We start from the raw sequence: 26,203 nt of genomic DNA on the forward strand, positions 1-26,203 counted from the left end.
AACAACTTTTGGGGCAAAAGGTGGGGATCCGGAAATAGACCCATCAAAAAGTATTAATGAAAAGTTTGTCGAGCCATCGTCCCATGAAAAGAAATTCTAACTTTTTAATGTCTCTGTTAATAAATTTTTAATTTTATATCACACTAATTAATTTATTTTAATAATTTTTTTTCTTTATAAAATATTTAAAATTAAATTATACTTTATATTATATTAACCACTTTTTATTATTATTACAAAAAAAAATTACCGTCAAAAGGTTTACTAAACATACTTAAAAGTTTTTTTTAAGTGGATTTTTTTTAATAGTAATGAGAAATTACCAATATGATATAAAGTATAAAGAAATTTTAAAACTTTTGCAAGGAAAAATAGAAAAAATTATTAAAAAGTGATTAATGTAATATACTAAATTGTTTTGAAGTTATTTTATTTTATTTTTAAAATGATATGTTTGCCAAACAAGATACGGACCGTTTCCAAACCAGCACTTCAGTAGAGCATTCACAACAGCTTCTCTATAGCCTATTTCCTTCCTTACATATCTGAAAAATGTAAAAAAAAAAAAATTACAAAAAATCAGCACAACAGATACTCAATCGGTTCCCTAAGCATTGAAAATGTTGCAGTTCTACCAAATATATAGGGAACTAAAAAAGCTTCTCTATTTATTATTTTAATATAAAATATTTTTATTTATTCTCTTTTCTCTCGTCTTTTTGTCTTTTATTGGGATCATTGAAATTTTATAAAAAAATGTGAGAACGAGTACAAACTTATATTTATAGAAAAAAATATTTAATTGACATAAAAAAAAAAAAATAAAGAAAACTAGGAATGCATTTGGCGAGGAAAGACAAAAATAATTTTGTTCCTCAATTTAAGAAAAAATGAAAAATCTAGCGTCTTTTTCAACCAAAAAAAAAGAAAAAGGGCACGTCGTTTTTCTGCCTCGTTAAGACCAGGCATTGCTACTGACAAGTGTGAAGAAGAGTCAGCAGACTCTCTCTCTTCCTTGTACTTTTTCAGAAAGAAGTTGCAGAATCTTCTTGCTTTGATATCTTTTTTTTCTTTCTCTGGGTTTATTTTTACAAGACATGTTCGCTATGACGTTGGGGTCTCCAGTTCCACCACCTGCATCAGCAATGGGGGTGACCATGTCAAAAAAATGTGGGAGTCTCCGGGTTTTGGCTGGTAAAACTGGTGGAGGTGGAGGTGGTGGTGGTGGTACGGGTGTTGTGTTCCCATCATTTCTTCCTAAGGAGGTTGAGAAAATCAAAGATCCATTTTCCCGAACTTTGGCTCAGAGAATAGAGAGGCTTCCTGTACAGGTATCTTTCTTTCCCCTAGTACATTTTTTTTTTTTTTTTTTTTCTCTAGGGGTTTTTCCAGCATGGTGGTGTTTTTCATTTTGATAATGGGTTTCTCTTGTGGCGGGTTAGTGGATTAATGGTTTTTTGTTGTATTCATCAATATCTGGAAAATATGCACTGAAGGTTATCCCGTAATATTTCATTGCGAGCTTCCATAAGAAAAATTATGGGTGTGTTTAGTAAAGATTTTTTTAGTAGTAATAAAAAATGATTAATTTGATGTAAAGTAGGAAGAATTTGTATGAAAAAGTAAAAAGGTTTTGTTTTGTAACGAGCTTATTTATTTGAGTAGTACTAAAAAAATATTTGATGTGATATAAAAAGTAAGAATGTTTTGAATTTGACTACTTTTTGGAGAAGTGAAAATAAGGGAATGGGAGGGGAGAGGAAGTTGGTTACCAATATGACCTTCCCTTCTTGAAACTCACAAAGAAAAAAAAAACATAATAATGTTTTTTTTTTTTTTTTTTTTTTTTTTTTTTTTTTTTTTTGTAAAGAAAATGTTTGCTGCTCAGTCAAACACAGACTAGAATGGACGTTTATGAACACAAATTTTTTTTAAAGGTCAAGTATACATGGGTTTGAATGAGAATATGATATCTCTACCCAATTGAAAACTTCCCCAACTTTTTGATTTGAAGTTGTCCTGAAATCCAATTTGGAATCCATCACCATTATTATTGTTGATATTTTCTTCTTGGTAAGTTGTTAGTGGTGATGTTGTTGTTAATAATTCAAAAGTCTTTCAGATTTGTCTGTCAAACACAGGAACCAAGATCATAGTAGGATATATTTTATCCAAATTGCAAACTTAATTGTGTAATCTTAAAATTTGGAATGGTATATATGATCGAGAATTTATAAGTGGGCTCAAACTCCTCCTTAGTAAGTGATGTCCAACACGTAGAATATTTAATTGAAATTAGAGGTGAATGATGGAGATAATGTTCAAACTCAGGATCTTGCTCTGATATTATGTTAAATCACCGTTTATCCCAAAAGGTTAAGCTGATAGGAGAGATGAATTTAATCATTTCATTTATATTTTAACACTCCACTCTCATGCATGGGTTCAACTCTCCCTAATAAGTGATGCCTAACACGTAGAATATTTAATTGAAATAAGAGGTGAATGATGGAGACAATGTTCAAACTGATAGAAATGAGTGAATTTAATTAATATTTTAACACTTCCCCTCACGTGTGGGCTTAAACTCTCCCTTAATAATGAGGGCCAACACGGGCAATATTTAAATGAAATGGGAGATGAATGACGGAAACGAGGTTTGAACTCAAGACCTTTGCTCTGATACCACGTCAAATCACCACTTATCCCAAAAGCCTAAGCTAACAAGAATGGATGAGTTTTATCATTTAATTTATAAGACTATAGGGACTACTGGAGGAGATAGAGAGTGATATTTTTTTTAATATATATTATATTATATTAATTTGTTAGATCACATAGGATCAAATGATGATATTTTACACTTTCCATTACATTTAATGGCAGAATACTTTGTCTTTACATTCTTTACAGCAAACTGGTTATTCTTTTTTGCTATATAATTATACCTAAACTTTATCTCCACTATCAACATGTATCAAAATTTGTTACATGATTTAAAATAGTTCTTTCCTCTATTTTCCCTTTTTCCTTTCCCCCAAAAGTACTTGATGTTATATAAAATTTTAAATTGAACTCATAATAATCTAGTGGTAGTTCATCTTTTGAGAGATGGAGGTATTGGGTTTGACCTATCAGAGCTGGTGGTTGGCTAAATGGAATTAGATACAAAGAATGGAAGCTGGAAACACTGAACTAGGGTTGGATTAAGCTTGCTGACATGATAGTGAGATCTTCTATTGGAACTATACATAATGTATTTCTGATCCACTTTTTGTTTGACCTTGTTACATTATTTCCTCGTGTCTTTAAAACTATGAGTCTACTATGGTGCTTAAATGGCATTCCTGTTATGATTGCAGATTGGATCCTCTGAAAGTTGTATAATGAGTAGTTGTGTGAAACCGCTTATACAAAGTGAGACCAGCCCAGTGGTTCTCCTCCATTGTTTTGATAGGTTTGAAATTACATGCTAGTTATGCCATGGCTACAACATATTTCATCTGCTGAGCCTGATTGATTATTTTGTATTATCTAGTTCTTGTTTAGAATGGAGTAGCGCATACCCTTTGCTCGAAGAGGCTGGTTTGGAGGCTTGGGCCATCGATGTTCTTGGATGGGGCTTCTCTGATTTAGGTTCATTCATCAGTCTTTGCTCTTGTTTTTTTATCCCTATATTAAGTTATAGAATTTTCTTTAACAGTCTTTCTTTTATCATGCTACTTGTATTAGAAAGGCTTCCACCATGTAATGTGGTATCCAAGCGTTGCCACCTTTATCAGGTATTGCCAATTTATCATGTTATAAATCTCTTATTGTTTGATTTTGCAAATGTTGTTTCGTTCTGCGTGCTAGTATATTTGACAACTCCCTTGCAAGATCTTCAAAAGCTCTATATATATTTGACAACTCCCTTGAAAGATCTTCAAAAGCTTTATAAATTCATTGAGACTCCCACTCTTTTTTACCTGTAATTTCAGATGTTGCTCTATCACAAGTGTCTCTTTCTTTCTTAGACTTGATGGTTTTTTATCGACTCCCAATGATCTATTGTTCCCCAATTATCTTCCTCTTTGAGAGTGATAAAAGGGTAATTTTACTTATAAAAAAAAAAGTGATAAAAGGGTAATTTTCTAATTGCCTAAATAATTATGCTTTCATCTTATAGGAATTATTAGTTGCTCCATATTCCACACCCTTCCTCTAAATTAATATTCATGAATATTTATTAAATAAATCAAGAATTTATGTGCACTCCTTAATATTAATTTATGCTTTTGATCATATCCAATGTTGAAGATTGTTACCATGTAAATTTGTTATACTTTGGATTGTTATGATATGTGTGAAGTCCCACATTGGGTGGGTGAAGGCATCACATGGTTGTTAAGTTCCAGATTGGTTGCGCACTCGGTGGAACTAGGCTTTATAAACGATTTTAAAGAACTCCAATTATAACTTTGACTAATTTTTTGGGGGTGTAATGTGCAAATGTGGTTAGTGTTTTCTTAGGTTGTGATAAATAGAGTCAGACCAACATAGTAACCTTATATAGCGCTAAGGCGTGGTAGCAAAACACATATATGGATGGGATGTCAATTATTTGAGTGGGAAAGATAATGATGTCCTGGAATGTCATGGATATGTACGTTAAGTCTTATATTGGATGGATGGATTATAAAGGTATCACATAGGTGCTAAGTTCCACATTGATTGTGTACCAAGTAGAATTGAGCTTTATAAGTAAATCTAGAAAACTCTAATTACAACTTTGACTAATCCTTTTGGAATATGAAGGAAATATATGACTAGTATTCCTCTGGATTACGATCTTAATGCCTTATGTTCTACACCAAAGTACTTCTCATTAGACATAAGTTAAATCAAGTAATACATTATGGAAAAAACTAGAAATTATGGTAACATGAATTGTTGTAGTTTCCAAGAAACAAATTAGTCCATAATGCTAGTCCATTCTAATTTCTGCTAATTCATACAAGTCTTAAGAACAAATGTGTAAGTCACATGCCATGAAAAAATATTGTGTGTGAAATAGTTGAGGAAGAAAGAAGAGAAAGTTGGAGAAGGGAAACTGTTTATTCCATGATATATTTCCATACATTTACATGGGTTTAAATAGGAGAGGTATACAAACTATTATGGAAAGAAATTATAGGACATTACAATCAGAACAATAGAAAAAATAAGAAAATAAAATCATGATATATCGGTAGTTTCCATCTTCAACAAAATGCACATGCATAAATTTTTTGCACTCCTCATTCATGTAGGGTTTTTAGCTTTTCGGAGCTAACAGAACCTCGTAGAATCAATAAATAAATTCTATTAGTGGGTCTCATGGTTGTTTATAAACCATTAATAATGTGTCCCATGTAATTGTTCACCGACAAATTTGTCAGTATAATTCTTGTGACAAATGTAAATTTCTTTCATTAGATAAAATTTGCATAATATCAAAATGAACATAGATAAATGACAAAACTTTTATTTGATAGAATAAAAAATGTCAGCTAGGCCACAAAAATGAAATATACTTCCAACCAATCACTTCTCTCTGCTGTGCCGTTTGGAGCAAGTCTTTTTATGCATTCTGCATATCCTTATATATCTGTTCTCTCAACTATAAAGTCTTTTAATTTGCATTCCCACTTGAAAATTATTTCTGATGGTTGTGAAGTAAGGAGATGTTACATTAACTAGTTCTTGGTAGAATTGAATTTATATTATTGACAGTGGTAATTGAAATTTTATTTCAGTACTTGAGCTTATTAATTTAACTGTGTTGATATTCTAGCTCTGGAAGTCCTACATCAAAAGGCCAATGATATTAGTTGGACCAAGCCTTGGTGCTGCTGTTGCAATTGACTTTGCAGTCAATTATCCAGAAGCTGTAAGTGTCTTCCTCCAAATGAGCTCATTATCAAACAACATGTGTGCCAGGGATGTTTGAGAAATTGCAAGCTCCGTATTTTGACATTCAACTCTTAAGTCGGTATTATCAAGCAAGTGAACATATTTTGATTTTGCGTGCTTTTACTATTAGCATCATAGACTACCCAATGCTTCCACAAACATTACAATATTCCATGGAGCTTGGGAAAATGTATAATAGAAAGAAGAAAAAAAAAACAACACAGGAGAATTCAGAATACCGAACAAAAGGGCTAGTTTAGGTGGCGTTAATACTGGGACTTCTAGACGGAACTCCTGAGATCTGGGTGAACTCGGGCTTTCTCTACGCAACAAAGCTGCAGTATCAGATCACGTCTGTAAAGTTTGGGATGCAAAATTCCTCTCCCACATGGGGAAAATAAATGAAATGGCTGAGAATGGATCCACCTTTGCTGTTCAGAATGTGAGCTGAAAGCTGACTTGCTTCCAATTTACAAACAAAATATTTTGTGCCTGCACTCTGGTTGCTCTAGTGCTATTTTAGCTTGTTAAGAAGTTCCAAATTAGGGAGTTGGCATGGTCATTGTAGGTCCAAATGCTGACAACCTTAAAGCCATTTAGTTGTATAATACTCTATGTAATTAGTTTTGACTTGAATGAATACCAACTAATGTACTTCCATATTTACATATACAAAGCTAAGAAAATTAACAGACTTATAGCTGACATTGAGGCACTGTATAATCTAGAATTTCTGGTCTTTTAAACATTGATGCTCTCATGCCCTAGCTTTTGCTCTTGCTCCTATTTATGTTTTCGCTCTCACCCTATTTTTAGGTCACTTAACCAACAATGGCTTAATGGCTTTGCTTATGACATATTTCCTCTCTAATTTACAGGTTGAAAAGCTGGTTTTGATTAATGCAAGTGTGTATGCAGAAGGCACAGGAGACCTGGCTAAGTTACCTAGAATAGTAGCATATGCTTTGGTGAGTTTCCATAACCAATGATTTTGTAAAAGACAGTGCTCCATAGTGACTTCTCATCAAGTTTAAGAAGACACATCTTGTTTTGAAGTGTTATTATATGCATATGATATTTGAATCTGCTCATACATATGAATTATGAAGATACACATGGCTTGACAGACAGCAATATTCTTCACGGTCCAAGTGAGACCATCCATATCTTCATCGTTGCAATCTTCTGGTTGCCCTCAGCCCTTCTTTTTCTTGTTTAAAATATCTGCTGTGACTTGTGACCCTGGGATTTATAGTCCGCAAGACCCTTTCAATGTACAAAAGTAAATCTGAGCAATACTTCCTTATTTATTCAACATCTGAGATGCTCACCAAGATGTTCATGATTTATTTGATGAAATTCCCTACAATGCTAGTCCCCAATAGTGCTACCACTAATGACTTTTGCTGCCATTGATACTCTGGTTGATGGCATGTTGTCTTCTTCAAGACCTTGAAATGTCTTTCTTACCGGATTTCTCAATGAAGCATGTGGAAGGAAAGACGGCATGAAAGTTTCGTTGTCTCTTGCATAAGAGATCAGCATATCACTCCTTTTCTTTTCTTTTTTTTCTGCATCCCCCTAATAAAACTTCAAAGGAAACAACAAAAGATGAAGATCGAGGACCTGTTCAGAGGAAATTTTCTTAAATATGTTTGTCTTCAAAATAGCAAAACAGAGATGCCCCAGAAAATGTGTTTGGTGTGCGCAAAGCATTGTAAACATGATAAATGCATTGCAAAAACACAAATTACAAAAAAAAAAAAAGAAGAAGAAGAAAAGAAAAAAAGAAAAAAGAAGAAGAAGAAGAAGAAAGAAAGAAGAAGAAGAAGAAAAGAAAAGAAAAAGGAGAGGCTTTTGGTAAACAGGAAACAGAAAACACAAATGCCACTAAAGAGTTCCAATTTGACAGGTTCAAAGAAACAGAATATAATTATTGAATTCTCTGTTAATCATTTTATTGCTTGTATTCTGTTGCTCCCTTGTTATTTTTTGGCCTGAATACACCATAAACATATCGGTTTTGCTGCGTAGAGACTGGGCACAGCTTGTCTGAAAATTATATAGCTTTATCAATCATCAAAATACTAATGAGATTCACAAGGATGTAATTTCAGTGAATTCCCATTTAATATCAAATTCAAAATGCCATGCTATTATTACTTAATAGTTGTATTTCATGCATAATCTTCTTCTCATTTTTATGGATCAGGTTTCTTTATTGAAAAGCATCCCACTACGTCTTTATGCAAATATATTGGCCTTCAAGGGCATTTCATTAGCCACAAGCTTAGATTGGACTAATGTAAGATAATTATCTTTTGTCAGTCAACAGTGATGAGATCTATTATTTCCTTTTCTTTTATTAGTCAGACGCTATAAGGATTGAGAACTAATGTACAGTTGAATTCTCTCTGGCTGAGTTGTATATCTTTAATCTATTGGTGGTGATGTTCTTCTATTAAAAACTAGGTGGGCCGCTTACACTGTCTACTCCCTTGGTGGAAGGATGCAACCATTAATTTTATGAGTAGCGGGGGCTACAATGTTATTGCCCAAATAAAACAGGTATAGTGCTTCCAGTTCAGTAAATATGCCTATCTTAAGTAGTATACAAGATTCCTTAAGGCCTGACTGGTAATAAACAGCCTCCATTAATTTTTGTTCAATTTTTTTATCCAATAAATACTGCCCCAGGTGGTTCTTTGAAAGATACAAGGCAAAAGGAACTGCTTTTCTTAAGCATTTATAAGCTTTTGCCTTTTCTTCATTACTTGTGAGAACCAAACAGAAGGCAAGTTCTTTAGGGGGATAGCAAGCTAGATTGTTGGTGAAAATCACAACTAGACCTTCGAACAAATTCAAGGTGATGAAACTTCAGGAACAAAAAATTCTATAGTTGTATTGACGTGCTGTCTATTTCTATTTTACAGGTAAAGCAGAAAGCACTTGTCATTTGCGGTGAGCACGATCAAATAATCCGCTACAAGCAATCAGTGGTTAGTTTTTATCTTTTAGCTCTCGCATATGAGATCATATTTCATGGGTGATAAATTACCACTTATTCTTATTAACTTAAATAATATATTATTTAAATAGTATTATAACACTCGCCCTTTATAAGTGAGGTCCAACACTCCCCCCTCATGCTTATAGCCACTTGTTCTTTTGTATCTTCTTTTGAGCGATCAAGATGCACATGTTTCTTTTAGGCTAAAAACTTTAAATATTTGGACCCTTTTTTAGATGTGAAAACAGTAAAATTGGTTGCTTGCCTAATGATTTTAGTTTGTTTTTCGCCTTTAAAAATGTTATTCAAAAGCATGGTATACAAGTCATAAGAATACCTTGACCATATATTTTGCAATATTACCTATTAAACTTAAACACAAAGGATATGGGAAAGCATTCAACCCAAAAGCTTAAGCTAGTGAATGGAGAGGCCTAATAAGTACTTATACCCATATGCACCAATTAGACACCCAATTAATGTGGGATTCCTTAACACCCTTCTCATGTTTTGGCTCAATCAAAACCAAAACCAAGACAAACAGCTTTGATTGCCCATTTGAAAAAAGAACAAACAAATTGAGTTATGAGACCATGTAAAAGTGTCCAACTCATATACTGAAGCTAAAAAATTATTTCAACAAAACTTGAAGAAAGAAAGGAAAGCAGCCAAATAGCAAACTGTAAAATTAATCCAGTAATTTTAATATTTCTCTTCAGGAATGCTTATATTATTTCAGTGTGCTTCTTTGAAGTGTATTTCTCATAATGAAAAATGTGAAACTATATCTCAAGTAAATCAGCCTCCAAATAGCAACATGTCGAGGATTTTGCATGTCGGAAAATTCCATAGATCAAAACACGTGTCTTAAGTTATGTCTAAGTTGTATTTCATTTAGTTGCTTAGTTTGTATGTTGAAGACTACTCTCCAGTTTATGGCCATTTCTATATGGTACCAGTTGTTGCTTCGTTGAATTTGCTTCATAAATAGGCTCACAATTTGATTTTAATCATAATGGAATGGTACCAAGATCTAGTCCTAAATAGGTAGACCTAATTTTAACTGCAGGTATCAACCTCCAAATAGCAACATTTTAATAATTTTGTATGTTGGCAAATTCTGTAGAGCAAAACACGTGTCTTAACTTATGTCTAAGTTATAATTCATTTAGTTGCGTTGTTTGCATTTTGAAGATCTACTCTCCAATAGTCCAGTTTAAGGCCACTTCTATATGGTACAAGTTGCTTCATTGAATTTGCTCACGATTTTTTGACTTTGATCATTATGGAAGGTACCAAGATCTAGTCCTAGATAGGTAGACCTAATTTTAACTGCAGGTATACGCATGCGCTTATAAAAATTATTGCTGTGAAAAATCGATCTCGCAGTCCTTAGGACAAGGTAAGTAGACTTGGAGAATTAGGAAAGTATTGTCATGCTGCTAATTTGGATAGTGTATTTCATGCTTGGATGAGAAACAAAAACTAGTGATCTATGTATCATTCAATGTGCGTTTGAACATGAGTCACATATTGACAACCTGAGACCAAGGCTGGATGTCCGCTTTTCAACCAAAAACAAAGCTTGAAGCCCCCTTTGAAAGTGACATTAAAATGCACTCTTCCTTTATAGTTTTATCCTTGTACCTAGAACTTGGTCTTGTGGGTGATCATAAGCTATTAAAAGTACGCTTTTAATCCTTATTGTTCTTAAAATAATGTCTGCCGAAGTTTTACTAGTTTCTGGTGTAAATCTGATGCAGAGGCTGTACTGTGAACTTCAGGATGCCATTATGCGGATAATACCTGATTGTGGTCATCTCCCTCATGTCGAGAATCCCAGGCCCGCGGCAAAGTTAATTGCAGACTTTTCTCGAGGTGATTGCAACTGAGAGGGTCGTTGCAGAGTTTGCTTGAAGTGTTATCCCCTGCTACAAACGCCTACTCTTTTATCTTGGGATGTACAGTACTGTGTCTTTGTCAATTACCTTGTCAGTAGTTCCAAGTGCTTGCTCTTTAACATAGCAGTAAAAATCAATTAATATAGTTCCTAGTGCTTACTAGAAATATACAGAATAACCCGTCCAAAATGCAATGGTGGTTTTCACTGTCATATTAAAGAATAAGCATTTGAAAGTATATGTAGCACTTTTACTTTGTACTTGCAATCACAACTCTTATTATATATAGAGTATATAAGGAAGCATCAAGACTTTAGCTTTTTGGTTCAATTACGTAATTAGTAGAATATTAATTAGATGATTAAATTTACATATTCATACTAGTTTAAACCTTTGAGATAATTGCGATTTTTAACAAATAACATGGTATTAGAATCAAAGTTTTGAGTTTGAACTTTGTCTTTAAAATTCGTGTCTTGTTTTAATTGAATATTATACGTTTTGTACCTTAATTATTGAAGAGTGTTAGAATATTAATTAAATGATTAAATTTACTAATTCATATTTAACATAAATCACTTTAATGAAATATAGTCGTGGCCATAATATCAACAAAAAAATTGTTACGAGTTGCTGTTAGGGATAATATAGTTTTTACTACAAATTCATATAAACTAGCATGGTAGTTTATGTTACATTTATCATGTTAGTCATTGAACAATTAATTCATCCGTCAATTTTTATTACTTAATATTTTTACTGTTAAAATACTTTTACGTGAGTTTGTACAAAAATTGTAATATTTTAAATCCGATCATGTTACTATTGCCTACTGATACCCAAAGAAAAACAATAGAGTGGATGAATTCAAAATGACATTACCTAATGACATGTCATATGAGCTCTAACTTCAAACATATTGGTTAAGGTAACCCAAAGTTGCTTTGACCAAAATCGAAGAAAAATACAAGATTCGAAAATAGGTAGAAAAACTAGTAACATGTATATAGGGGCCGACTCGATATATTTTGGGGCCTAAAGTGAGAAGTTTAAGTGAGGCATTTTTTTTAAAAAATTTATATATTAATTAAATAATATTATATTTTTATTTAAAAATCATTCTTCGCTTTTTGAGATGCAAAATTACTTATTAAATTTTTATATTCACTTTTTTTTTTAACATCTCATTTGCAATTAATAATATGGCTAATCCATTAATCTTTCTTGTAACATTGTTGATCTTAGGTATGATTTTATTAATTTTAATTTTGAAAAACTTCATTATGCAGAAGCAACTGTAACTAACTTTTTTTTTTTCAAAAAAAATAAAAAATTGTCATTGATCATATATGGAATGATTTTGAGATCTTGAACAATACGTTATTGGAGAAGAATAGAGGAATTCAAGTTTAAATAAGACTTGAATAGAGAAATAGAGACAAAAAATTGAAACTTATAAAGAGAGGAATTTGTAATTAAATAAAATATTTTTAAAGACTTTACATCGGCTTACTATTTAATTTTTTTCCCCATTTTATTTTGAACGTCAGACTTTAATTATAAACGCTTTATTTTTTAACGTCGCGTGTGGATCGAAACAACCCATTTGAGAGAGAGCAAAAAAAAAAAGAATAATTGCACCGTTGGTTCCTGTGGTATGCCATAATTATTTTTTACTCCCTATAGTTTAAAAAGTTCATAGGAGGTCCTTGTGGTTAGCAATAATTACAAATCGATCCCTACAGTCAAATTTCATTAAAAATTTTAACAGATTCTTTCAAATGCCACGTCAGCGCCACATGTCGCCAATAAGATGGTGACACGTGTCCATCTTAATAAAAAAGTATAAATTTATTAATAAATAAATAAATATACTTATTTTTAAATTTTAAAAAAAAAAAGAAAAAAAAAAGAAAAAGAAAAAAGAGCCACCCCTTGCCCCCTTTTTTCTTTTCTTTTTTGTTTTTTTTTTTTTTTAAATAAGTATATTTATTTATTTTTTAATAAATTTATATTTATTTATTAAGATAGACACGTGTCGCCATCTTATTGGCGACACGTGCCGTTGGCGTGGCATTTGATGGAATCTGTTAAAATTTTTAACGGAATTTGACTGTAGGGATCGATTTGTAATTATTGCTAACCACAAAGACCTCTCATGAACTTTTTAATCTATAGGGAGTAAAAAATAATTATGACATACCACAGGGACCAACGGTGTAATTATCCAACCAAAAAAACCCCAATATCTCATGTAATGACGATCCAGTTGGCAGTTGAGACTTTGGAACGTAATTTATAATTGATTATTTGTCCAGTGTAAAATATGATGGGAATATTGGCCAAAATAATATCTACTCAGCAAAGTTCAACGTGATAATAAAGTTATTAAGAATGACTTTAATAATAATATATTATTATTTGATTTCCTTATTTAATACTATCAATTTTATTTTATTTTAAACAGAGGCTGGTATTAAACAACTCCTACCAAACAAAGTAATGATTATTATATTCTAAGAGTCTATTATGCGAACCAAACGAGGTCTAAAGATTACACAACACCGTGTGTATTGGAGTGGTGAGAGTATATCATACTTCTCTCTCTCTCTCTCTCTCTCACACACACACACACAACCCTGCTCTCTATTTCTTACACACACACAAATATAGCACCCCAAATTTTAATTTTAATTTCCGGATAAAGAGGTTTTAAACCCTGCTCTCTATTTCTTATACACACACAAATAGCACCCTGTTAAATCACTACTTATCTTAAAAGCTTAAACTGATAAGAAGAGGTAAATTTAATCAGTTCATTAATACTTTAACATTCCCCCTCACGTGTGGGCTCAGACTTCCTTTTAATAGATGAGGTCCAACACGTAGAATATTTAATTGAAATGAGAGGTGAATGACGGAGTCAAGGTTCGAACTCAGGACCTTTAGCTCTGATACCGTGTAAAAGTCTATGGGCCTTACTCACTCTCAAAAGATGCATTGAGAGAGGAGGGGATACTATGGCTTATAAAGCGCACAGGTGAAGGAAATCTTAACGATGTGGGACACTTTAACAAGCCCCCTCACGTGTGACAACTAATAGTCAAACACGTGGATAACAACGAAAGAAAAAGACCTGTCATCACAAGAAACACGTGGCTCTGATACCATGTGAAATCACCACTTATCCTAAAAGTTGAAGTTGATAGGAAGAGATAAATTTAATCAATACTTTAACACACACACACACACACTAAATTATAATATTTTATAGACAAAATAATAAATTTGGAGGAATTTAAAGAAATGCATAGATACTTGTGGAAATAAATTTTTGTTTGTGGAATTTAGTTTGTAGGCTTTCATTTTATAGCTAAGGAACTTATTTTTAGGTTTTAATTTTATTTCGGATGAGATTTAAAATGTTAGGAGATTTTAATTGGACTAAGAGAGGTTTTTGAAAAAATATTTAAAATTTTAAATAATCGAGAAATGAAAAGGAAAAAAAAGAATAAAAAAAATTGGGGAAATTTTGTAATTAGAAAGTGATAAGGGTCATTTGGATAAATTAAAATTACTAAGAGTATTTTTTTTTTTTTTTTAAATTTTTTTTAATTTTTTAAATAGCATTGAGGACCAACTTTACGATTTAGTCCCCTTGTTCCCCACAAATTACTAAGAGTTTGGTCCCCTTTGTTAAAATCATGTTCCCCAATAATTAAGGTCTTAAATATTGATCGTAGCACTCTAAGTTAATTATCATAATGAATTAATTTTAGGGGCGTTATATCCCTGCTCTCCCAATTTTGCTGTGACACCGAGAGAGAAAGAGAGAGAGAGAGAGAGAGAGGTAAAAACCGAAGTTCTAATAAACTAAAATTAGAGAAAAACAAAAGGAAAATAGAAAAATAAAAGAGATTAACCACTTTGAGGGGGGTCTATCATCCACAGATTGCTTATAGCAATTTACTGATAATCTTATTTAGTGAATAGCCCTAAGACACTTACATTGCTTTTATAGAGTATAAATAATCCTAACCTAGCAGGATTGTAGAAAGAATCATAGGCATGAGAGGAATGCGGTGATCGTGAGCGCTTTTTGGAGGCAACGCCTTTGGTTATGAAAATATATCGCCAAAAGCGATTCTATCTTTGGCTTCTCTTCTCTACTCATCTTTGCCTCCTAATGCTTCAATTGCAACAAAACATCCTCGACGTTATATCCTAATAGTAGTAACATTTCCTCCACGCTTGCCTTGAAAAATCACCCATTGCCCATTAAATGTAAATTTCATAGTTAATTTCAAGAAATTTCAAAGTACATATCCCAGAATTCTCAACCATTCAATTCTCAATACTACTTTATAATTGCCCAGTGGTAACTGAAAAAAATATGCTCGCAATTATTGATTTTGCATTAAAAGGTTTGCTCTCGAGTACTTACCTTGACAAGTCAAGGTTCTTCTGTTCGCCAACTTTTCCTCAAATTGGTCAATGGGCTCTACCGAAATCCAGAGTCTTTTGGCAAAATCCCCATTTAAGAAATTGTCGGTACTAATTGTGTCAATAAAAATTGTTACTCATTGGCGTTTGAGATATCCACTAACCCTTAATGTTTGGGGGTTGGAATAGGTTAGTGCATGAACTATGACTACCATAAGATATTTTGTATTCTCAAATTCTTCATCATTGGACTCAGACTCCCCGCTATCAATCTGAATGAGTCGACTCTTATTACATGTTCAATCATTAACAATCTCCATTACTTGCATTGGTGTACCCTATGCTACTTCTCGTCACAATGTCAACAAAGTCCCTTAGCTGATCGTTGCTAATTGAGCTCTTATTGTGTCAACTAGGTAATAGGAAGTTTATGAGCCGAATTCCAAGCATTGGTACTTCCACTAGTTATATTGTTCACTACTTTAGTTGTTACAAAGTTTTCCTTGTCAAGCCTTTCCTTATGAACTTTTGCAATTCAAAAAACGGTTGTGATTGTCCTCGAGCGTTCCCCCTTGACTTCTCATCGGATTTATGACCCAAGGCCTTCAATAAAAGTTTGCATCAATTGCTTTTCAGACCACCCTCAAGTTCAGTTGTACAGGCGCTCAAAACAGCCTTAATATTTACTCACAGTGGATGTTTGTCGAATCTTCACTAGCTCTCCATCCACGTTGTCATATGCTGAAGGACCAAATTGAAGGAGTCATTCCACAAATTCATCCCATGTTGGTTCTCCATGGCTAGCTACCAACCAATCAAACCTATGTATAACATCCCCTTTTAAATTAATTAATGCTATCTCCACCTTTAATCAGGTATATTATAGTGGTATTTGAATAATCGCTCCCATTTGGATATCCATCATCCTATTGTAAGAACTCTAATTTCATATGTGGAGATCCGTACTCTTGCTCTATTCGAAATTGAATTGTCGGTAACCCTTAATTTTTATCTGACTTAACGTATTGCCCTCTTTGCGATCGGACTTCTAATAACTTGATTTCTTTTTTCCTGACCTAGAATTCACCCCTCGATTGTCTAGGGCTCGTTAAATTGTTTTTGCAACACATGCTTATATTAATTCTCCCAATAGGTAAAGCTTAGGTGAAGCAAAATTTTTGAAATTCACGCGGAAATTTTGCTTCACTATGGCATACTTATAATTATTGTAATTACAAGTATGCTATGGTGAAGCAAAATTCTCCGTAGCACTGCTCTTCCTTCAATTCTTCAACAAAATTCGGATCCATTCTCGATTCCAACAAACCCTCGTCCGGTGGAATGTTGCCGGCGCACTGACTTAAGTCGGTAACACGAGCTCTCTTTTCTGTCTATGAGTGAAGGGTGTAAACTTTTTCTTCCTTCTTTCTATTTTGTGCCCTTATGCAGCTTAAGCTATACCCGTGCTACGGTAAAACTGGGATAGGGACAACAGAAAATTGTAACCAAACACTGTAGATTATGACACCAAACCGGACTAAGAGAGAGTACCTGTGTGGGAATAAGACTATCCGTGTACTGGAATTATAACTTCCCACCAAGTGGTGCAGCCAAACAGCACCTTCTTTCTCAAATAAACTCAATCGCATATAGATCACCACTATACCAGCCTCCCTCGCTTCTTCCAGCCTTCGCCGCTACAAGAGAGAACGCCATCAGCCACCGACTATCGTCCTTGCACTCAGCCTAGAGACACTGCTCCGACGTTGCAGCACCACGCAACCCACCGCTAAACAGCTAGCACCAGCACCAGCTCAGGGCGGAGAGAAAACCCAGCTTTTGCACGGCCTCGGCACAGGTAATCCACTCGCAACGATGACTCACTGCACCTTATAGAAAAACACCCCAAAAAAGAGCTGGTCTGATAACAGATGGTAAGAACCGATCAGTTCCTATTAACTAAAACGAGAGAAAAACAAAAGGAAAACAGAAAAAGAAATGAGATTGACCACTTCGAGGGGGTCTGTCCTCCACAAATTGCTTATAGCAATTTACTGATATTCTTATCCAGTGAATAGCTCCACGGCACTTACATTGCTAGAAATAATCCTAACCTAGAAAGGAAAGGATTTATTAGCTTAATAATAATAATACTAATTTGAGGGTTCCTAACAGAGAGTGAGAGCACTGTCTGGAGAAGAAGAAGAAGAAGAGGAGGCTCCAAGAAGACCCACAGCCACGAGAAACTTTAAAGCAAGGTGAGACTCCCTATTTTTTTTTTTTTTTCCTTTGTGTTATGGAGATGCCCAATCGGTTTATAGCTTTTATTTATTTAGTTTTTCACTGGGTGGTGAAATCTGTTTATTGGATTTGTGGCTAATCTTAATTTCAATTTATTTCAAAATTTTGGTTGAAACTTAGAGCTTAATGCTTGTGATGACCGATTGGGAGGTGATTCTTATAGGTGTTGCTGAGAGGAGCTGTGGTGTGAGATTTGTAACTTGATTTCTTGTGTTTTTTGGGAACAACCTGTGTGGGTTGTGTTTGATGTTAACACCTTTATAAGAGAATCAAAGGAAAATTATTGTTTGGTATGTGTCCATAGTTTAGATATTGTGGGCAGAGTATTTTAGATTGCTACAAAATCTATAATGTGTATTTTGTGTTCTTGAATCTGTGAGTTAGAGGATCGACAGAATGTTGGAAAATTTTAGGTGGGTGTAATTTGTCGGGCGTTTTGGAGTTTTGGCGGGCTGGGAATGGTGGTTTGGAGTAATGTTATTGTAGGTTGATTCGTGGGTTTGGTGTAATGTTGCTTTTGGTTGATTGTTGGTGTTTGGAATTGGGCTTGTATATGAATATGGATGAAGTACTTTGTGCCAACTGCCAACCCTAGGAATGATTCATCATTTACCAATTAATGAAAGATTTTCTGATAGGTTTATGTTCATGTTAAATTCAAACTTGAAATGGATTTTAATGGATTAATGGCTTTGGGCTTTGGGCCTTGGCTATTGGGGGTTTCATTAAGAATGTTGTTGTGATGATGTTTTTGGGCATGAAAACGGAGTGGACCGATACAATTTTTAAAGAATCTAAAGGTTAAACTTGGAGAAAAAAAGTAAATTAATGATTTGGTCTTAGACTTGAACCGGCCCAAACGGACACCTCTAAAGCCTGCAGAGTGTAGTTGGTCCAGCCCAAAACCAACCACCCGACCCACTTCGGCCTTGATCCGATCGCACAACTTGCTCCACGCATACCCTAGAATTTTCTTCTGCCAGCGAATGACGAAAATGCCCTTCTTCTTTGTTGCCTTCTTCTCTGATCCCCCACTGAAACAAACAGCCTCCGCCCTCTTCAGCTTCTTCTCCAGCTCAGAGTCAGAGCAGTCCACCGCCAGTCTCGGAATCTCACCTCCATTCGTCCACTCAAAACAATCCGCCACTGGAAACAAATCAAGATGACCCAAAGGCTGCGTCTTTAACTCACCAGAGGCCACGGCAAAACTGGGTGTTGCGCGCACCACTTCCGCGAAGGAGCGCCCAGACAATTTACCACCCCCACGGACCATCAGCACCTTCTCATCCTCACGGTAAGACTTGACGAAATCTTCTTTACTCGGAGACTTCAACACTTCTTCAACCGTATCCACCAGCCAAACGGAACATTGGACACCCACAAAGACATACCCTACAAAATCCTTCCTCCTTTCCTCCAAACGAAAGTCTGCCTTATCAACTCTCACCGAAAAGAAGAATTTTTTTGCTTCCACGGAGAAGCGCCTCTCCATTTCAACACCTCATGGAAACAGCACCCTCAAACCCGCGTCACCACCAACCGCTTTCTCCTCACTCGTTGTCGCAAACCCAACAAGGTACAAAAAATTGGGAAGAAATGGAAAGTCTCAACAAACGAAAAGCCACCCAGTACAAGCCGAAACCCCACAGCCACCCTCCCTAAAGTAAAGAAACTGCATAAGCCACCTAGTTTTTTATGTTTATAGTAAACTGTAATGTTTTACAAAAAATGCTTGCTATGTGATGATACGAGTTTATGGATTAGATTGAGTTATAGAATAGTTTTATGATAAGAGGGATTTTTTTTTTTTTTTTTTTTTTTTAAGAGGTTTACGAAAGCTGTTTTTTTCAAAGAAACGTTTATATAGTTTATAAATTGACGATAATTTAAATTTACCTGCTGCTCGCCTGCTCCGTTATTATAGTTTATATATTTCTATTGCATTACGTTGCAAAAACATTTTCGAAAGTAAAATAAGAATAGTAGTGCGACCAAATATTAAATTATTAGAATTATCTAAACTGGGGTGTTACACAAAATCCTAGCTTGATAGAGATGGATATGGATGGGGAAGCCGAAGAGAATTCAAGGCGGGTCCAAGTGCGGTTCGTGACGAAGCTCAAACCTCCCCTCAAAGTTCCTCCTTCGTCGATTGCCATCCCTTCCAATCTCACCAGACTGGGCCTCTCCACCGTTGTCAACAATCTTCTCCAAGCCGGTACTGTTGCTTAACTAATTTTCCTTCGAATTCTCAAGTGAAGCGTGATTTGTGAGTGAAAATCTGATTTTTTATATGTGGTGCTGTTTGGGAGCAGGAAATCTTGATTGGAAAGCTGAGCCCTTTGATTTTCTGATTGATGGCGAGCTGGTGCGGATGTCGCTTGAAAAGTTTCTTCTTGCCAAGGGCATTTCGGCGGTACTTGTCTTCCCCTTTTTTCACTTTTGTTATAGCAAGATTGATGGAAGTTTTTGTTTTAGAAAGAATTGGATTTGACTGCTCTAGTTTGTGCAATGTTGGTTGTGTTGGGGATGTTTAAGGGGGTGTTTTCATGTAGTGGGAGTCACAAATATGTGGGTTTTGTTGATTTTTATGAAATGTCCATTGCACTGGGCCTTGTTTGAGCGCATCATTTGTAAAAGAGAGGGCTTTATAGAAGCTTACAATCTTCAAAAATCACTATAGTTGTTTTTATTTTTGATATCTAACTGGAATTTTCCACCCCATTACAGGAAAAGATATTGGAAATCGAATATATAAAGGCCGTGGCCCCACGGAAAGAAGAAGAACCTTCATTTCACGATGACTGGGTCAGTGCAGTCGATGGTTCTAATCCTGGGTAAGCATGTGAATACTTGGCATTGTCATGGGTACTTTTAGGAGTCCTTAGATAATGAGATGCTTGCTTAGTTATCTAATCATGATCACCCCTTTTGCACTTTGATCCAGGAATTTCTGTTTTTCATTTGTTTTATAGCTAACTTGCTGAGGATATTATAATGTAAAACCCAAAATATACTTCATATTCAAGGTTGAATATATATATAAGAATCTCAAAGCGGCATCCTTGGGACAATTGTTAATCAATATATTTTTAGCGCCTAGGAGCATGGTAGATTCTTCATAGATTATTAGCACAGTGCATCAAGTCATGGTGCAGTAGTGCTGACATTATTACAAGTCAGATTGTCCTGAATGTTAATATTCCATAGAGCTCTTTTTATTGGATCAGAAGACTTATCTTCTAGTGATGAAGCTAAAGTAGTTGAGTTAGACTAAGTGTTCCTATTTTAGATAAATGTTAAGTTGTTGAGTTGTAAATATATTAGGTCTCTTATGTTAAGAGATATGGTTGATAAGATTAGATAGAAGTTGTTTTGATGTAAATCACATCTAGAGATAGAAGTTGTTTTGATGTAAATCACATCTAGAGATTATCTAGATGTTTCGGTTCTATATATATCAAGTACTGCAATACAATTGAAGTATGCAGATTATCAACAAACACTCTAAATCCTATACTTTTGACTACAAATAAGAATAAGAGAAAATTATAGTTCTGAATATGGCTTGAATGTGTTGTTTTGCAGGTTCATTGTGACTGGGTGCTATGATGGTTTAGCAAGGTAATTATTTGAAGAATTTTCATTAAATCTTCTTATCTGAAACTTCCTTACTTTCTGTGGTTATATAAAGCCTAAGAAGCACAGATACTCCAAAACCCCTAGAGTATCAGTGTCTGAAATGTATCAGACACAAAAATCAATCCAACAGGGCTGGAAACGTGTCTAATACATGTCCGAATATCAAACAAATATTTCTAAATTTCAGACACATGGGAAAGGGATATGGTGGATGGCTTAAGTTGAATAGAGAGAGAAAAAAAGAAAAAGAAAGAAAAGAAAGAAAGCAACACATGCATGATGACACAAGTAAGAAGCCCAACTTCATTTTCTCTCTTAAGCAACGGCCCACAACAGCTTGACTGGCTTTCTCTATGCCACTATATCAAACTCTGGATTAGAACTTGCAGACTGAGCGACATATCATGATCTGACGGCAAGGGAAGGTTGGGAAGATCTATTGGAGGTGTCCTGAGGGAGTTGGTAGATCGGGTGCCCGTCCATTTTCTGGTGGGGTGGTGGAGCAGAGGATTGAACTTCAGAGACCGAGAGCGAGACATAAACGAAAGATTTTGGTGTGCGGGAAAAAAGCTCATGGTTGGGAGTTTGTTGGGGCTGAACTAACGTTTGCATATACTAGCCTGAATAAGGCTTGGCATAGATTTTGTATTTGGAGTAGGCCCTGTATGAGCTCAGCATGGCCAGGGACCAGACTTGTAACCTTTATGCACTTCTAGCTGAACTGCTATGGGATGAAGACCAAAAAGAGTCCAAAACCACCACTAGTTGTCTTCCCCCTGCCCCATTTTTTTTTCTCCTTCTTTTAGGGTGATATTGTTTATTTCTTAGTAATCTATTATTGCTTTTAAATTATTTTGAGATATGTTTTGGGAGGTACTGATGCTTGCTATTTATTTTCTAAACCTAAAATTAACATGAAATATACCTAAAAATATATTAATTAATTAATTGTTGTGTCCTCACCATATTCTAGTTTTTAAGTTGTATCTATATTGTATCTTAACCATGTCCCATGTCAGTATTGGTGCTTCCTAGTATAAAACCTAATTAGTTTCTGATGGTAAGGAACTTCTACTGTGCACAAAATTTGACCTGTATCTATTTTAAGGCTTTGGAAAGCTGCTGGAGTGTGTACACATATATTGGAAGGACATTCTGATGGAGTTGCTTCTGTTGGTGTCATCAACCGAGAAGGTACAAGACATACGGATCAATTATCTTTCATGTGCTTCTTCCTTGCTAGAAATGCACATATTAATTGTTGCACCAGAACCCAGACCTTGCTGGCCTGAATAATTTAAAATCTTTTATGTATGAAGTGATCTGGTATTATACATTTGTCGTCATCTTACTTGGCCTCTGAAGTGGCTTTTTCATGTACAATTTTTGTGCTCGGAAATGCTTCCTTCAAATAGCCAGTGTTTCATTAGCTACTTCTTTGTGCTGTCAATTTTTAAGTTGTTCTGTATAAACAGGTGCTGAAAGTATTACTGTGGCCACTGCTTCAAAAGATCGCACCCTGCGGCTGTGGAAGGTAATTGGAAAAAATTACTCCTTTTAAATTGGAAGTTTGATTTCCTGACTAATTACATGACAGTTTAATACGGAGGAGCCCGTAAATAATCCAATCAAAATAAGAGCATTCAAAACTTTGCGTGGACATAGAGGATCAGTGCAAAGTGTTGCAGCACAGACTTCTGGAGACATGGTCTGTTTATTTTCTTTTAGTGTTATATTTATTGATATTTATGTTGGGGAGGTTTTAAGTCAAGCTTATCACTTTCATTTTTCTTTTTTGGTTACATGCACTTAGGTTTGTTCAGGTTCTTGGGATTGCACGATCAATTTATGGCAGACAAATGACAACACTGATGGTGATCTGTCAATTAAGAAGAGAAAAGTGAATGACCACGCTGATGAATCTCAATTGGAGGTATACATGTTTCATGCTCACTTGATGTTTTTATGCTTCCACACAACTGCAACCACTACACGTGTTCTGGAGGCTGTTCCCCGGGAAAAAAACATTTTTCAGAAAAGCTCACTTCGAATTTAAATCAAGTTATGTAAAGTTTGAGTCTACTTTAAAACTGTAACCTAAGTGAAATTTTTGCATCAGATGATTTTATTTTTTGGTCTTGGCTTGTTGAACTTGAATATGAAATATTTGATGTGATCCTGTTCACAGAACAAAGTACTGACTTGATGGGAAAGGAAATACTTAAATTTAAATGTTACAAAGAGTTTAATGTCTCATTTTTAAGATGTCTTGGTGCACCTTTAAAGGCTAGTATTTTCATCATACAGTTATAAAGAAATTATTTCTTGTAGGGAGCTGTAGAAGATTGTTGCATGTTGAACTCTGTTTATAATTTTATTTATATTTATTTTTGTCTGTATGTTTGTTCTTTAGTTCAGGTAGCTTGTGTTCTTTCTTAAAATCTTTTCATAGATACCTGCAAATTTTATGTTCGTTGGCAAGTCACTTTTGTTATCATCTAATACTCTTTCTTTGCTTTTAGGGGGAGGCTGTATCCACACTTGTAGGCCATACGCAATGTGTATCTTCTGTGGTATGGCCAGAGCATGAAACAATTTATTCTGCATCATGGGATCATTCTGTTAGAAGATGGGATGTCGAGACAGGCAAAGATTTGTCAGACATAGTAAGTGCAAATATCCTTCAATTGCCCGTCTGTCTCTCTCTGTGTATGTGTGTGTTTCTGGATTCTCATGCTTTTCTGCTATCACTGTAGTGCTTTTGTTTGAATCATATCTCTCCTTACGTGTGTTTTATCATCTGTTTTCATTGTGCATTCCCTAACCGTTTTGGGCAATTCTATTAAAAAAGAAGAAGAATAAAGATGTTACTTTGTTTGTGGTGAATGATGGGCATATGTTTGGTTATCAAAGTTTCTTGAAGCAGGCTTATGTTCTACCATTATGTTCATGCCACATGGAATCAAATCATAATCACTGATTGCAGCGCACAAAGAATCAACACTATTTGCAAAATGCCAATTCTATGGATGGTTCTCCATTTTGAACTCTTTATTTATTCTTAATTTTTTTCTTTTCCTGGAAACAGCAAAGCATGTTTCCTTTTGCATTAGATGCATGCGACAAGCTATAGAAGCAACACATTTCTTTTCCTAGATTTTCTTTATGTTCAGAATTGGAGACTCATCCCCAAGTTTAGATTATGACATTCTCCTCCATGGACAGTTTTGTGGGAAAGTTCTCAGCTGCGTTGATGTTGGAGGTGAAGGTGCTACTCTCATTGCAGCTGGTGGTTCTGACCCCATTCTTAGGATATGGGATCCTCGTAAACCAGGTTGTTAATAGAGCGAAGTGCTGTTGATTTCTCTCTCTCTCTCTCTCTCTCACAAACACACACAGTGACACACATTTGCATCTGACGTGAAATTATCAATTTTGAAGGAACTTCTGCTCCGGTCTTTCAGTTCTCATCTCACACTTCTTGGGTTTCGGCTTGCAAGTGGCATAAAAAATCTTGGTTTCATTTAGTTTCAGCATCTTATGATGGGAAAGTAATGCTATGGGATCTAAGAACTGCGGTATCAAATTCTCCCTGCTCCTACTATTTAGTTGTAATTCATTTGCACCGCCAGTGTCAAACATTAGAAAAAATTGTTTGCTGAACAATATTTTGTCTTGTTGCAGTGGCCTCTAGCTGTCATTGAGTCGCATGAAGACAAGGTATAAAATTGTTCTTTCTGTGCCATTGTTGCAAACAGTCTCGAGTTTTCGTTAGTAAGGTGGCCTCTTTTGTTAATTCAGGTACTATGTGCTGACTGGTGGAGAGGTGACAGCGTGATTAGTGGTGGTGCAGACTCAAAGCTCTGCATTTCTTCTGGAATTCCTGTGCTATAAGGTAAAAGGTGCTGTACATGTACATACTCTGATTTTTGAATCGTGGACTTGCAATTTAATTTCAACACTTTTACAAGCTGGTATGCTCTGATGTTGTCCTCTCTCTCAACATTATCCTCTTCTAGCATCAGTCGCAATCGGATGCAGCCAAGTCTTTTAGGAATTGCCCGAGCATAACCGGAGAGCCAAGGATTGCCCGGGTAATAGAGACAAGATAAAATGAGAGTTTGTTACTTTTGTCTGAGATTTTTAACGTTAATGTTTTGAATTTCCGATGCCACATAGCAGACTCAAATATAAATTTTGACTGAAACTTTAACGTTTGTGTTTTGGATCCTGCTGCATTTTTTTTATTTTTATTTTTTATCTAAATGGTTCTTTCCATTGGGAAATTTCATGTGCTACCTTTGAATGGTTCCTAGCATTATATATAGATGGTAACACATCAGCTATTAATCGATTTTGCGTTGCTGTGTCAAAAGAAAAAACAAAAAAAAAACCACCTTCATGATGTCGGACCATCGAAATTCTTCACCGGTGCTGTCGAAGGCATTGGGTCTTATGAAATTGATTTTTGTTATAGTCAAATGATTATAGTAACCCGAACATTTTTCAAGTATCAAGAGAGGTTCGAGACTCCATACTCGGGGCTGATGGCTCATGATCATCAATGAAATTCTCCTCCTTTAACTTGTACTTGGTACTTGAACAGAAAGCAAGCCCTAAATGCTTTCAAAGTCCTTGTGGCTTGCATGATAATGGATGCAATATGTTTGTGAGGGATTGGTAGGACAACAACCATACAGTTGGATTAAAAAAAGAGAAGTAATTGATGTTCTGGTTGGTTGGGTTTTACTAAAAATTGTTTTGAACGGTTATTAGTGGAACAAATGTACTAAAAAAATATTCGTTTTCCATAATAATAATAATAATAATAATAATAAAATGCATATTCATTCATGCCCACAGAACTTCAATTTCTCCATTGATGTCCTCAGAACTTCGTTAAAGACGTCAACAATAAGTTCTTGAATGTTCCCTCCCTCCCTCTCCCTTTCGATTTGGTTTTCTTAATTTC

The 26,203-nt window shown here is 34.9% G+C and overlaps 2 protein-coding genes across 5 annotated transcripts; both read left to right on the plus strand.

The window, feature by feature from the left end:
- The first annotated feature begins 938 nt into the window (after window positions 1–938).
- LOC133861072 (alpha/beta hydrolase domain-containing protein VTE7) lies at window positions 939–11,155 on the plus strand. Its single transcript, XM_062296772.1, has 10 exons — window positions 939–1,331; window positions 3,363–3,457; window positions 3,539–3,636; window positions 3,733–3,782; window positions 5,816–5,911; window positions 6,813–6,902; window positions 8,147–8,239; window positions 8,407–8,502; window positions 8,868–8,933; window positions 10,708–11,155. Exons 1-10 carry the CDS (start codon window positions 1,098–1,100, stop codon window positions 10,834–10,836), a joined length of 1,047 nt encoding a protein of 348 aa, XP_062152756.1. The 5' UTR covers window positions 939–1,097; the 3' UTR covers window positions 10,837–11,155.
- Window positions 11,156–16,963: 5,808 nt separating this feature from the next.
- Window positions 16,964–25,444, plus strand: LOC133859610 (ribosome biogenesis protein WDR12 homolog). Of its 4 annotated transcripts, XM_062295070.1 has the most exons (16): window positions 16,964–17,146; window positions 17,464–17,546; window positions 19,635–19,807; window positions 19,905–20,005; window positions 20,320–20,426; window positions 21,178–21,213; window positions 22,340–22,425; window positions 22,707–22,765; window positions 22,829–22,939; window positions 23,045–23,164; window positions 23,754–23,897; window positions 24,457–24,565; window positions 24,673–24,809; window positions 24,916–24,951; window positions 25,033–25,126; window positions 25,251–25,444. In XM_062295070.1, exons 3-15 carry the CDS (start codon window positions 19,645–19,647, stop codon window positions 25,123–25,125), a joined length of 1,302 nt encoding a protein of 433 aa, XP_062151054.1. In that variant the 5' UTR covers window positions 16,964–17,146; window positions 17,464–17,546; window positions 19,635–19,644; the 3' UTR covers window position 25,126; window positions 25,251–25,444. The 4 variants fall into 4 exon arrangements, with proteins under 4 accessions (XP_062151054.1, XP_062151056.1, XP_062151053.1 ...); XM_062295072.1 differs by lacking the exons at window positions 16,964–17,146; window positions 17,464–17,546 and adding an exon at window positions 18,743–18,883 and having other exon boundaries at window positions 25,033–25,133; XM_062295069.1 differs by lacking the exons at window positions 16,964–17,146; window positions 17,464–17,546 and adding an exon at window positions 18,743–18,883.
- Window positions 25,445–26,203: the final 759 nt, after the last annotated feature.

The sequence above is a fragment of the Alnus glutinosa genome, chromosome 2 (assembly GCF_958979055.1).
Source record: "Alnus glutinosa chromosome 2, dhAlnGlut1.1, whole genome shotgun sequence".
NCBI classification, from domain to species: Eukaryota; Viridiplantae; Streptophyta; class Magnoliopsida; order Fagales; family Betulaceae; genus Alnus; species Alnus glutinosa.